Genomic DNA, 14,879 nt, shown 5'->3' on the forward strand with positions numbered 1-14,879 from the left:
CATTTAAAAAACAAACATTGTAAATTTAATGTCTTTATTTATTCATTTTCTCTCTGAAGAGCACATGCCAAGGAAAAGCTGTCCTTATACATCATTATAGTCTGCATTATCTATACATATGGTACCAATATAAAGTTCATTACTGTAAATATTTAAAGCAATACTGTATTTCTACTGTATAAGTATTATAAGTGAGGGTAGGAGGGAGCGGGAGATTGACAGGCGGATCGGGGCGGCATCTGCAGTGATGCGGATGCTTAACCGGTCTGTCGTGGTGAAGAGAGAGCTAAGCCGAAAGGCGAAGCTCTCAATTTACCGGTCGATCTACGTCCCAATCCTCACCTATGGTCATGAACTTTGGGTAATGACCGAAAGAATAAGATCGCGAATACAAGCGGCCGAAATGAGTTTCCTTCGCAGGGTGGCCGGGCTCAGCCTTAGAGATAGGGTAAGGAGCTCGGACATACGGGAGGAGCTCAGAGTAGAGCCGCTGCTCCTCCACGTCGAGAGGAGCCAGTTGAGATGGCTAGGGCATCTGGTAAGGATGCCTCCCGGATGCCTCCCTGGAGAGGTGTTTCGGGCATGTCCCACCGGAAGGAGACCTCGGGGCCGACCTAGGACACGATGGAGGGATTATATCTCTCGTCTGGCCTGGGAACGCCTGGGGGTTCCTCCGGAGGAGCTGGCTGAAGTGGCTGGGGAGAGGGCTGTCTGGGTTTCCCTGCTGAAGCTGCTGCCCCCGCGACCCGGACCCGGATAAGCGGGAGAGGACGAGAAGAAGACGAGAAGTATTATAAGCAGTGAGAGAATAAGTGAATAGTTGTTGGACAAAACAATGCAACTGCAATTGTCTATTGTGTGTAGACTAGCATATTAATTAACCAGTAAGAGAACAGTATTCACAGTAAAAACATCTGAGGATGTAGACATTTGCAAATAATATAAAACAAAGACGCAAATCAGACACTATAAAATGTAAATGTATACATAAAATAATATATAAAGACCGTTGCTTAGAAAGATTTGTTTAAATATTTGAGTATATTCTGTCTTTAAGTCAGTTTATTTCAGATGTCACGTCACTAGGAAGACTCAGATTATAACACAATATACGGTATAAGTGGTGCTCTCAAACAGATCCTTATGTGCTGCACATGTGTTCACCTCCACAAAGTTAGTGTTATTTTCTCTAACCAATGCAGGTATTGAAGCCATCAATCAATCAATAGCAGCCCATGGATGACCCAAGCAAATCTGTGTTTATTTGTTCAATTCATTTGTGTTATTAACCAAATTAAAAGACAGAGACACAAACCAAGTTACCATTTATAGCCCAAAACCAACCCAGTTTTCTAACCTCCCCTAAACTCATCCACAGCTATCATTGTTGCAACATATACAATGTGACGTAACCCTCAGACATAGTCACACCGATCAGCCACAACATTAAAACAACTGACAACCCAGAGTTCATACCAGGAGGCAGAGTTGTAGTCTTACACACTTGTCTGCAGCTTCTCTAGGACTGTCTCACACCCAAAACTCTCCAGCTCCATAGATGTTCTGTCTGCTCCCAGATTCTTTAAATCAAAAAACATCAAAAGATGAGTTATTCACAGGAACCTTATACAAATCAATGAAGAGAATAGGAAAATTAAATGTGGTATTTTAAATGTCAGATCTCTCTCATCTAAACCTCTTTTAGTGAATGGTTTGATAACTGATCTTCAGATTGATCTATTTAGTTTGACTGAAACGTGGCTGCAAGATGATGAATATGTTTACACCACCCAGTCATAGCAATTATCACATTCCTTGAAGCACAGGTAGAGGAGGAGGAGTGGCAGTAATCTTCCTCTCTGATTTATCTATTAATCCTAGACCTAAGCAGAGCTTTAATTCATTTGAAAGTCTTACTCTTAGTCTTGCTCATCCAGACTGGAAAACACATAAACACATAAAAATGTGGTGTATCACCCATCTGCTCCTTATTCCTTTAATCACACCTTAGATCTTGTAACATACGGCATAGAATCTGAAGGTCTGACAGTATTTACTCATAACACTCAATCCCCCGATCATTTCCTCATAACATTTGAATTTACAATAATGGATTACAGAGAAATTGGAAAGACATTTCATTACAGTAGACACTTATCTGATGACGCTGTAACTATCAGGAGTTAATTCCTTCATTATTTACCTCAGTGCCATGTGCCAATGATGTGGACGACAGCAACCACAATTTAACACCTACACAATGTTTCATTCATTCATTCATTCATTCATTCATCTTCTGTACCCACTTAATCCTGTTAAGGGTCGCGGGGTCTGCTGGAGCCTATCCCAGCTGTCACCCTAGACAGGTTGCCAGTCAATCACAGGGCTACACAATTTTTCAGTTATTTATTTATTTTTGTTGATGACACTGCAGCGTCGCTTAGTACAGCTGTAAACTTAGTTGCCCTTCTGAAGAAGAAGGTCATGAATCAGGAAGGCTTGCTCCCTGATATAATTCACAGTTGCGCAGTTCAAAGCAAGCAGTCACTTCCAAAGCTGGAAAGAATTTGGCATTCCACTAATTCTGAAGAAGCTCACACAGACGTCAACAAGTTTAACTTTTGCAGTTGTTCTTTTATTGTTGCCATGGACTCACGTATGTCGTCTAGATTTGCAGATATGTGAGAGTCTTGAGGTTCGCTTGATTTAAACTCATTCCTGCTGTTTGTTGTCGTGTTCTCAAGGCATTTATGAGTAAATCACGTCAGTGTGGGCCTCCAGTTCTTAATATGCCTCATCCTCAAGTGATTCCAGGTTTATGTATACTGATGTATTGATTAATCACCTATTGCACCGATCAGACTTAGTCTAGCGGTATATTTGGGAGTTACAGGCACAACATACTGCCTAGGTAATCTCTCCATCAGCCATGTTGAAACTGCAAAGCCTTGTTTATTACAAAGACTGGGTCAGGATTACTACCTCTACTACAATGGCCACATATTCTGAATCATTTATATTTCCATAGTACTGTTCCAGAAACACTGTTGTGGCTTACTTACTAATTCAACTCACAATGAAATCAATGTAAACAAGTGATATATGTTGCGGCTATGTTCCACAGTCTTCACTCATTGTGATACACAACAACACAATAACAAATTCATCAAAAATACAAAAAAAAAAAAGACTTTCACACTCTCACCTTTGACCACTTGGATTTCTTCTTTTCATTCTCAAATTTCTTGTAATCTTTCAGGTCCTTCATGTAGATGAGCATCTTGATGAGTATCAGCAGCAGAATGCCAATGAGAGCCACCCCAGCGATGGAGCCTCCGATTATAGCTCCAACATTGGGTGGTTCTGGACAGTCTGTGGGAGTTATAAATAGCAGAAGGTTTCACACAATTCAAACACACTGAACTTGAAAGAACGGGGTTAGTATGTCAATGTGTCCAATACTTTGGATTTGTGACCACATATAGTACTTGTCAAATAATGTGTTAACAGGATGCTGAGACAAGAAGAGTGTTCTTATATGAGGAATTTGCCAAGTCTGAGTTTTCTGTTATTTCATTGGCAGCTTACCTTTCTGTTTCAAAATTTCAGCCTTGTAGCTATCTTCTCCAACCAACTGGTCCAGCTTAAATTTGATCCAGCATCCCTCACTGTCCTTCTGCTGGCACTCCTTGGCTGCTAGGGTGAATGTGTCTACCATCTCTGCTATGGTGTTATTACACATGGTGTTACAGTTTTCTTCAAAGGGGCCGGAGCCAAAGGCGAGACATTCAATGCAATTCCTGAAAATAAAGTTAAGTGAGGCAGTTTAGAGTTTTCATTATAGGTCTGCAGTGGAGATACTTTATTTATTTATGTATTTGTAAATTGGTGAAGTGATAGCAGAATGAATGTGTTAACTTACAGCTTGGTCTGACATGGGTCTGGGCAGCCAAGACATGTATGGCATAGCGGAGGCTGGTATCCCTCTTTACATTCACAGCGGTTACACACGCAGGACCCTCTGCCATAGCACACAGTGTTGTTTAGGGTACGACAGCCCTCTTCAGACTTTTTGCAGTGACAGGCAGTGCCCTCAAAGCCCGGATGACATTGACATCTTCCACATTTGCACACACCATTTCCTACAAGTAATGAGAAACAGAGAGGAAAGTTCCTGAGCACTGACATAATTTCTACCCCATATATCCTGCAGTTTCTCTGTGGAGTCGTTGAGTCCAGATATCTGCAAGGAGACACTCAGTCCATGAATAGTTAGGCCAGCAGATGAGGCAGCCTGATAGCTCCAGGGTACAAACTGACCATATACATACTTACATCTCAGCTGTCTTCTTTTATTTCATCCCCGCATCTTGTCCCTCCCTTTATCCAATTCCAAGATGGAAGTCGATGTCTTTAGCTTCATCATCTTCCTCTGCCTCAGCACCTCTATCTCAGCAGCAGCACACAATAAAGTGTCCTCTTTCCACTGCATTCCTTTTCCTGCTGACCTGTCCTTTTCTCCCTTAGGACACCAAGCCAACGGTTGGCAGGTGTCAGCCCATCGTTTAGTGTCTGCAACCCTAGTCCTGGTGGTAGGCGGAACAGGTTGGTCAGAGAGATCTGATTCTCTGATCTCTCACACAGGGCTCATCTCACTTTGCATATTCATCTCATCTGAACATTCCAGTACGCAAATATTTTCACAACATGACATCATCTAGAATGGATGAAATCTAGAGCTTGTGCTCGGCATTATTTAGTAGAGACCTGGTGTATATTTTTTCCTAGCTTTCTAGCCTTTCTAGCTATGAAGAGTTATTTCCTTTTACACAGGTGCAAAATGGATGTTGGCTGTTCTACTCTGGGTGTGCTCAATAGAGGATTGAGCTGTGGGCTATTGGAATCTGACACTTCATTGTGCTCATACCCAGATCAGAAGCCCTTTGCAGCTAGAAAGTCCCATTTGTCAAATGATTTCCTGACCACCACACTTATTATGAGCGGGGTGAGATCGGTGTAATATATTTTCTATTTTATGTTTTTCCAGTTAAATTTATTTTGCTTTGATGGCAGCCTTGCACCCATTGGCATTCTCTCAGTCAGCTTCATGAGGTAGTCACCTGGTAAGGTTTTCCAACAGTCTAGAAGGATTTCACACCGTTGTTGAGCACTTGTTGAAGGCATTGCCTCGACTTCACTTTGGTACACCCAAACCATTTCAATTAAAATTAGGTTGGGTGATTGTGAAGGCCAGGTCTTCTAATGTAGCACTCCATCACTCTCCTCTGTCTAATAGCCCTTACAAAGCCTGGAGGTGTGTTTCAGGTCATTGTCCTGTTGAAAAACAAAGGATGGTCGCACTAAGAGCAAAAAACAGATGGTATGGCTTTTTGCTGCAGAATGCTGTGATAGCCGTGCTGGTCATGTGATTCTTGAATGATGAAATCACCAACACTCATCAGCAAAGCCCCCCCCCCATACACATGTAAATAAGCATTTACAAAACAAGGAGCAGAGAGTCTCACATCCTGGGTTTCTTCACATCTGAAGACCATCACACAACTCCCCATCCAACCTCATTCATCCCATCCCTTTGTCTCCACTCATCTCAAATCCTTTAATCCATCCGTCCCCCATTCTCTTGTGTCCTGTTAATAAATGTGTTTGCATCTGTTAGAGTGTGCTCTAAGAGCTGAAATTATTAGTTCATTAAAGGACTTCCTGTGTTCATCCTACATCCACGTGAACAGTGGAGACATGAACAGTGGAACAGTCAACTTTCTGGATAATGCTGATAGTGAAGACAACATAACACAAGCAACACATCGAATAATGCAATCTCCACTGCAACCTGCTTACCTTGTAATGGTGAGAACACAGTGATTGTGCAGTAGACTGCTGCTGTTCACTTATGAGATGAATATGGATGCCATGAGTTACATAGTGAGTTTATAAACCATTATTGTTGTTACACTGTAACATTCAACTCACCACATACAGTCACAACTTATCAAACTTTAAGTTATTTCAGTTATATTTTTATGCAATAACAAATCCTGATAGCCTCCTAGTGACCTTTGCTTTGGCTGATTAGGCAGGGAAGAACTGGAAAATCAGCTAACAATGTCTCCGGTGAGAAATGCTTTAAAATATTAAACAAAAAGCTGTAACACAAAATAATTGCAACCGTACCTCCACATTGCTGATTCTGGAACTTTTCACAGTGCTCATCATCACACTCGCAGAATTCACCATAGTAACTGCTGCCCTTCTCCGTGTTGTAGCATTGGCACCTGCTACACACACAGTCCCCTCGACCCTCACACTCAGTGCCGTTATTCCTCTGACAGGATGCTCGCAGGGAGCTTTTGTCTTTATCGCCAATGGAACACTCACAGAACTGACCAGTGAAACCCTCCTTGCAGCTGAATAAGGACAAGATAAAAAAGATGGATGGTTTGTTAGAACACTCTCTGTAGAGTCGCCCTCTCATGGAACATACAATCATATTTTTTCTAAATTGTTCAGTCATCCACAAACCGTTTGAGGACTGGATATTTCTCTTAGTGTACAGGTAAAACAAACTCATTTTAAAAGTGCTTGAAAGAGTCAGGCCTGCTATTCCTTCATGAATAATGAGGAATCTTGATATTATTCTTTAATTATTATTCCAGAGGAAAATGTGAAAAGGAGGTGTATTTTCTGCACCACAAATACTGACAAAAACCTAAGTATGGACCTGTGTAGTGTGTAATGTCATTAAATGTTAAATTGTTGTTAAATTTTTATATCACAAAATATTAAACAAACAGGTTAGACTAGATCAAAAATACAAGTCCTAAAAATGCAACCTTGATGCAACAAAATGGAGCAGTACACTGCCATCAAGTCAGCTCTCACTTCCATTTAGTCCAATCTAAGATTTAAATTAATCACCATCAAACAACTCTGAGGCACGGTTGGAAGTGACTTTTAAATACAGTATGGGACACATGTCAGAGTAGTAGTCTCACTTTTGTTATTTCCATTAATGAACAAATCAAAATTAAATCAATAGGATATTGCTTGTTTTCATTTTTGTTGATCGGGATTAAGGAACGCAACAATGCATGTTCATTAAAAATGAAGGATTGGAGTTCGTTATAAAAAACAAATCAAAACAACTTTGAACCCCTATGTCTTATGGCTTTAAGAATTTAGCGGGCCAGAAGTAATACAGGACACTAACAGTATGCCAATGAAATTAGTACATCTTGCAGAAATACTATTAACAACTCTGTAGCTTTTGAGTACTCCAGTCTCAGAGTTTGAGACTTGTTTTCATTTTGTGTAAAATAACTTACGTAACTAAGGAGCCTAATATTTTGGAATGAGTACTTCTTACACTACTTGCACAATAAGAACTACTTTTACTGTGTAGTATTTGGTAACCCAGTGGCTGGAAAAAGGCTTATTTTCAGGCTCACAAACTACTCGTCAAACAAAAATGTTTATTCCAAATCAAAGTAAGCCATGTCATATTTTTTCCTCAAGAAATTACTTTAACATCAGACTAGTAGTCTAAGAAGTATTAATTCCAGTAATAATAGTAAAATCCAATTACCAAAAATATGTAAACCATACGCATACAGTCATTGTGTGGGAGGGAAAAGCTTACCTGCAAATACCACAGATGATGCTTCCCCTGTCACCGCAAATTTGGTGATTTTTGCCATCAGCGTTTTCACATGGACACTGACAGTTGGTAGATAAAGTCACTGTCAGTGTGTCTTTAATGCCCAGTGGTCTGATAGTGAAAGACTTGTCCTCCATACATGAGTCCACAGTCACAGTAACGTCAAAATGTATCTGGAAAGGGCATTTCAAATTGGAGAGTCAGACACTTTTGCAAGAATTAAAAATGGCATGAAAAACCAAAGGCACAATATTCCCATTTTGTGATTGCACATTCTCAGTAGGTGCTGGTTTCCACAAGGTGTGTGCCTCCTCATTTATTCTGTTTTGTGACAAAACCAGCCAAGGTGTCGTTTTGCTTGCATTAGCAAACTATGGCCTACAGCAGGGGTATCAAACTTGTTTTAGTTCAGGACATTAAGTCCAATTTGATCTCAAGGGGGCTGGACCAGAAACATAATAACCTAATAAACCTATAAATAACAACAACGGTTCCCTTTGTTTTAGTGCAAAAAAAGTACATGATGACAATATTTACATTTCATGAACTATTCTTTTACAAAACATTTTAGGAACAACCTGAAATTTCTTTAGGAAAATAATTTTGGTGTACTGCTGCTATCTACAGTTCAGTTCTGGGTCACAGTGACATGTTATGTCCACAGATCTTACTAAAACAATCTGAATGAATAGCAGTTAGTTTTATTGAAAATTTGCAATTAATGCCAGTTTGGACCTTCTGATGGGCTGGGTTTGGCCCTCGGGCCATATGTTTGACACCTTAGCCTACAGCATGCACTGGAATAGTTTAGAATCTTTCCTGAAGAGCTGGTGTCTGAGCTACATCATCTAGCCTGGGGCCACCAGATCTGGATCAGGATATACAGATTTATACAATGAATGCATGATAGTTAATAAGAATTGCAATTACACAAGGGCAGCACCTAATACAATTAAGCATCTGAATCTGAAATGTAATAAGAGCTGTAAGCATTTATATACAACACTGTCAACACTGACCGTTTGTTCTGGATGCACATTGTTACAAACTCCTTGGCTGTCTCCTGCTGGTCCTGGATCACTGCATACAGGGGTATAGACAACTCTTACATTGTCAGGAAGACTGTCATGGGTCACGGTTACTTTAGAGGACAACCTCTGCCATAAAAATCAGTAAGAAAGAACGTATTGGTCACAATACAGATTTCAAAGATACATGTGCCCTCAAAGGTGGCAAACTGATGCACAATGAAAGACCAACTTACATTGTAGGCGTTTTCAATCAACTGAACAACATTTCTAGAATCTGATGACAGGACTCCCACTTCGGATTTTGGAATCAATTTGGAGAGTTCCTGGGAAATAAAACATGGAAATTAAATTTTAATCTGAGTAATACAATGTTTCCTTTGTAAGGTGTACCAAAAGGAATGGATTTAATTTACCGTATACACATTCTTGACATTCTCTGTCACTGCAAATATTGGCTGAATATTGTGCTTTTCCAGCACCATAGCAAGTTGTCCAACAGATGGGTAGTCCTGCAAATAATAATTAGTAAAATCTTTCAAATATTGCTTACACCGCTTACATAATCAGATGAGTCAAATCACTGAACAAAACTGTCATGATTCCACACATACCATCTCACTGCTCTTGACATAAAGACTGTTTTCCATATGACACTGTTCATCATTGGGTTCCAGTATGCCGGCCAGTTTTCCATCCCCAGCCATGTGGAATCCAGCGTCAGTGGTCAGCACAATAAGCCGAGTGCTGCTGTTTCTCCAACCGATTTTGTCCTAAACAAAAATATGGTCAACTCTTTAATGGGGAACACTTTAACAAAGTGAAGGACACTACATAACAGATCATTATCAGTGGCATTGTAAAAGCATCATAATAGTTTGCACCAGTAAGCTGCAAAAGCAGCACAATTCTATGCTTTAGTTTACATTTTGGAGCCCAGAGAAGACAGTTCTGACTTTAGACATTCCTACTAAACTGTGTCAGGCCATTGGAAGAAATGTTACCAAGTCTTTATAACATCAAGTTTGTATTCCTTGTCTCGCTTACAATACATATTTATCTGTTTGGATGGGTCCTTACCCCACATACAGCGGCCTGCATCATGGCATCCAGACTCCCTTCAGGAGAGTCAAGGTTCCCAGAAATGAACTGAGCTGCCACTTTTTGTTCGAACTCCCTCTCCAGTGCTGTCATACTAAGCACATGTCTGTAGCCAAAGGCAGCCTGACACTGCTGGTCATTCTCATCACATGGCTTCTCCAGTTTTTCCTTTTTGGTGTTGGTGTAAGGAAGGACTGTCTTATCAACAAAGGCACCAAATCCTGGAATTATAATAAGCTACAGCTTTACTCATCCCATTTATTTTAGTTTTTTAAATGTGTCAGACATTTCAAAAAAAACACACATTTTGTGTAAATTGTACAACTCAAGAATATGTGTTGGTGAGAGAGAGAGAGAGAGAGAGAGAGAGAGAGAGAGAGAGAGAGAGAGAGAGAGAGAATGAAACAAGAAATAAGTGTAGCCTGCAGCAGACAAGACCTTGCTACTCCCATACTTTTTCGCCTAACCATGGTTAAAATTGCACAGCATCCACTGTCTACTATACCACCAACAGCCTGACTAGTGAAGAGTCTATGACTCAACATCTGACATACTGTAAGTGGACTCGCACTAAGCTGCACTTAATTTACATTTCTTCTTCTTTTAAGAGTGTTTTATATTTTTCGTAAGTGTTTTTTTTAAATGTTGTGTTTTTTATATGTGTGCCTCTTAAGACGGGAGTCTCTACAAAATTTCGTTATGTTCTCATAATGACAATAAAGACTCTTGATTCTTGATTCTTGAATTGCATGTCTAAGTTATTGTCACACCACAGAGTACTTTTTAATTATATGCCCTAAAGTGAAGACAAATGAGGATTTAAATCTTCATGTCCTGCTCCTTGGGTTGAGATAATCTTTTAATGTTTTAGTAGGAAACTTTGAGAACGCAAAGTTATGTCTGTTTTCTACAGTGCAACAGATAAGATGATTTATGTTATTAGAATAACATCACCATCATATTACCTAATTGAGCATGCTTAGTGATTTTTTTCAGAGCGGCAAAAAGATCATTGCCGAGTTCTTTGATTTTCTTCAAATCATCTTTCATGGAGTAAGACAGGTCCATCAGGTAGTAGAGGTCCACTGGATAACCCTCAACTCTCTTGAAAGAAACACGGAAAGTTTCCGGAAGCCCTGTACACACAGACGGTAAAACTTTGATTGTTTGATTGAAATGTAGAGACTGGCAGTGACATGGAAACAAACACAGCCTGTAGATCAAAGTTTAGCATTAACTGATTGCACAAACCCGGTCGCAGCTTCAGGGTGATTTTCTGTGGACTCATCTGGACTGGTTCTCTATTGTCAAATGAGTTAGACAGAGGTTCGCTCTTGGTAACGTCTTTAGAGTTCTTTGGAGAGATGATGTCTGTATCTCTGCAGCCTTTAGCTATCAACAGGGCTTTGGTGTCACACCGCACTGTTTCCTGCTCTCCTGCTTTGGTGAAATACTGCAAAAAAATTAAGACAACAATAGATTGGGATTGGCTTTCAAACTAAAAATATAATGTGCTTTTAACATGTTGCCTTGTTTTCGAACTAAACGGCTCAATAGGCATGCAGAACATCAGCAAGAACTGCAGGCAAAATAATGCATTCAAACCATAGACTGTATAAAGATGGAGGATGGAACAGCTCCTCAAAGTGAAGCCAAAGCAAATGAATCTCCCCCTAGTGACTGGCTGCAGTATAGGGCATAAGCTCCACCTCCTCCATATTAGTGGATGGGGCTTGGGCCAAACTAAAATACGAAAATACACGCCAAACAATTTTTGTTTAAGGATGTGTCTGTCATTTTAGGTAGTTAATATAATGCTGATGCATATTCAAGTGTCAATTTTCTGTGAAGATTCATTTTAATTAGCATGTAGCACTGGGTCTTTCTGTGTGGAGTTTGCATGTTCTCCCTGTGTCTGCGTGGGTTCTCTTCCGGGTACTCCGGCTTCCTCCCACCATCCAAAGACATGCTCGTTAGGTTCATTGGTGATTCTAAATTGGCCGTAGGTGTGCATGTGAGTGTGAATGGTTGTCTGTCTCTCTGTGTTAGCCCTGTGATGGACTGGAGACCTGTCCAGGGTGTATCCCAGCTGTCTCGCCCGATGACAGGTGGGATAGGCTCCAGCACCCCTCGCGACCCTTCACAGGACAAGCGGTAACAGAAGATGAATGAATAATTCTATGGGTTTATGACTAAAATTAACATTGTTGTGGTTGTAGTATGAGCCAAGTTTCACAAAGTTCACAAAGCAAATTATCTTTTTGAAAGTTAACTGTGAAATAAAAACTGATTTATGAAGATACTATCCAAATATTATTAGTATATTTGTATTTGATTTTACATAAACTTCCTCTCTCACCAGCTGTTGGCACCATGAACAGAATGGCCCAGATCTGATACAGTCGCTACAGGAGTCGACACCTGACTTTGTGCAAACTTCTTGTTGTTGACACAGCCCTGCAAAGAAAACCACAAGTAACATGATCACACATTCACACAAATCTTTTTAAAATGCCTATGTTGTCTTTAATAAAGACAATAAAGACATTATATTCAATTCAATTCAATTTTATTTATATAGTGGCAATAACAATACAAATCGTCTCAAGACGCTTTACAAAACCCAGCCTGAAACCCCCAGAGCAAGCCTGAAGGCGACAGTGGCAAGGAAAAACTCCCTTTTAACAGGAAGAAACCTTGGGCAGAACCCAGCTCATATGGAGGGACCCATCTGCCTACGGCCAGCCGGGTACAGAAAATATATTGTCTATAAAGTCTTTTTAAAATATCTCTAGTACACATTAAATGTAGTGGGTAGGGATAGGGGGATAATAGGCGGATATACAGCAATGAGGCACAACATTATGACCACTTGCAGTAGAAGTGAATAACATCTTTATCATAAAAATGTAATGTATTGTTACATAAAACAGGACAGGTTGAGGAGGTTGTTTGTCCCTCAGGCCCTCAGACTCTGCAATGCCTGTGAGGAACCAACTGGACTGTGGTCATTGTGATACCAATGTATATATTTTAGACAGTACACTACCAGTCAAACGTTTGGACACACCCTCTCATTTAATGGTTTTTCTTTATTTTCATGACCATTTACATTGTAGATTCTCACTGAAGACATCAACACTATGAATGAACACATATGGAATTATGTAGTAAACAAAAAAATTGTAAAATAACTCTAAATATGATTCATATGTTAGATTCTTCAAAACAGCCACCCTTTGTTTTGATTACTGCTTTGCACATGTAACCGGTGTAATCTTGCGTTGTGTTTTTCGTTTTTATATTTTATTATTTTTGTGAAAGAGGGAGACGTAGCGATGTCCTTTCAATCGTCTTTATTCTGACAACAAAGATGAAATAAAACAAACGGCTGATTAGCTCGATCTCCCTCAAGCAAGCCCCTAAAATGTGGATATAACACAGATACATTAACATTACCCCATTAAACGAGGCCCAGTAAGGCATGAAACAAATGGAGAAAGAAACTGCTCACCTCTCTCACAGAAACCAAAGACAAGAGGGAGAGTTTTGGCGGTACAAGGCCCTTTATAGACATATGGAGTTCCCCGAAAAGGGAACACAGGGAACACAGGCTAACTGAAGTTCCGCCTGAGGAGAAGTAGCTCACAATTAGCAGGTATGTTAAACAAACAAAAAAAATAAATACATTTTGTGCAATTTAACAAGAAACATAACCCCTGTTACACACACTCTTGGAATTCTCTCGACGAGCTTCATGATGGAGTCACCTGAAATGGTTTTCCAACAGTCTTAAAGGAGTTCCCAGGGATGCTGAGCACTTGTCTTGCCTTCACTCTGCGGTCCATCTCATCCCAAACCATCTGGATTGGGTTTAGGTCAGGTGACTGTGGAGGCCAGGTCATCTGGTGCAGCACTCCATCACTCTCCTTCTTGGTCAAATAACCCTTACACAGCCTGGAGGTGTGTTTGGGGACATTGTCCTGTTGACAATGACCCAAAGATCTCAAATTTGGACTCATCAGACCAAAGCACAGATTTCCACTGATCTAATGTCCATTCCTTGTGTTTGCAGCACAAGTCTCTTCTGCTTGTTGCTTATCCTTAGTAGTGGTTTTCTAGCAGCTGCTTGACCAGAAAGGCCTGATTGGCACAGTCTCCTCTGAACAGTTGATATAGAGATGTGTCTGTTAGTAGAACTCTGTGTGGCATTGATCTGGGCTCTAATCTGAGGCGCTGTTAACTTGTGATTTCTGAGGCTGGTGACTCGGATGAACTTATCCTCAGCAGCAGAGGCGACTCTTGGTCTTCCTTTCCTGGAGCGGTCCTTATGTGAGCCAGTTTTGTCGTAGCGCTTGATGGTTTTTGCAACTGCACTTGGGGACACATTTAAAGATTTTTTCCAGACTGACTGACCTTCAGTTCTTGAAGTAATGATGGACTGTTGTTTCTCTTTACTTAGCTGATTGGTTGTTGCCATAATATGAATTCTAACAGTTGTCAAATAGGGCTGTCAGCTGTGTACCAACCTGACTACAGTACAACTGATGGTCCCAACTCCATTAAGAAGGCAAGAAATTCCACAAATGAACCCTGACAAGGCACACCTGAGAAGTGAAAACCATTTCAGGTGACTACATCATGAAGCTCACTGAGAGAAGTCCAAGGGTTTGCAGCACTGTCCACAAAGCAAAGGGTGGCTACTTTGAGGAGCCATCCTTTGAAGCATATTTGGAGTTATTTCACACTTTTTTGTTTACTACATAATTCCATATGTGTTCATTCATAGTTTTGATGTCTTCAGTGAGAATCTACAATCTACAAAACCAAATTAAATACAGGCTTATTAATTTGCAATTGAATTATCTATGTAATTTTTACATTTTAAAGCTTACCATTCTGCTCCATCAGCAGGAGCAGAAGTAACAGCAAACGACAATCCATGCCCTGGTGACAAAACAACAGATTTTTGCGACCATTATCCATCACTTTAAAACAGCTTCTTTAAAATACTACTACTCAAAATATCTGTGAAGGTTCTCAGTCATCCAGGTCATGGTATATCCAAAAAAGGT

At 40.2% G+C, this 14,879-nt stretch overlaps 1 protein-coding gene across 1 annotated transcript in view; it reads right to left on the reverse strand.

Moving 5' to 3' along the window:
• Positions 1-803: 803 nt before the first annotated feature.
• LOC311488042 (integrin beta-2-like) overlaps positions 804-14,879 on the reverse strand; it is a gene marked incomplete at its 5' end in the record, with an annotated part of 32,883 nt that continues 18,807 nt past the window's right edge. The window contains 13 exons of the mRNA XM_084544545.1: positions 804-1,580; positions 3,206-3,372; positions 3,589-3,800; positions 3,923-4,142; positions 6,193-6,425; positions 7,658-7,848; positions 8,695-8,832; positions 8,940-9,029; positions 9,120-9,215; positions 9,318-9,476; positions 9,784-10,025; positions 10,770-10,940; positions 11,056-11,257. Coding sequence (XP_084400671.1) covers positions 1,497-1,580; positions 3,206-3,372; positions 3,589-3,800; positions 3,923-4,142; positions 6,193-6,425; positions 7,658-7,848; positions 8,695-8,832; positions 8,940-9,029; positions 9,120-9,215; positions 9,318-9,476; positions 9,784-10,025; positions 10,770-10,940; positions 11,056-11,257 — 2,205 coding nt within the window. The 3' untranslated portion in view covers positions 804-1,496. The remainder of the gene's footprint in view (positions 1,581-3,205; positions 3,373-3,588; positions 3,801-3,922; positions 4,143-6,192; positions 6,426-7,657; positions 7,849-8,694; positions 8,833-8,939; positions 9,030-9,119; positions 9,216-9,317; positions 9,477-9,783; positions 10,026-10,769; positions 10,941-11,055; positions 11,258-14,879) is intronic.

Source organism: Chelon labrosus, assembly GCF_963514085.1.
Source record: "Chelon labrosus genome assembly, chromosome: 5".
Classification (NCBI taxonomy): domain Eukaryota; kingdom Metazoa; phylum Chordata; class Actinopteri; order Mugiliformes; family Mugilidae; genus Chelon; species Chelon labrosus.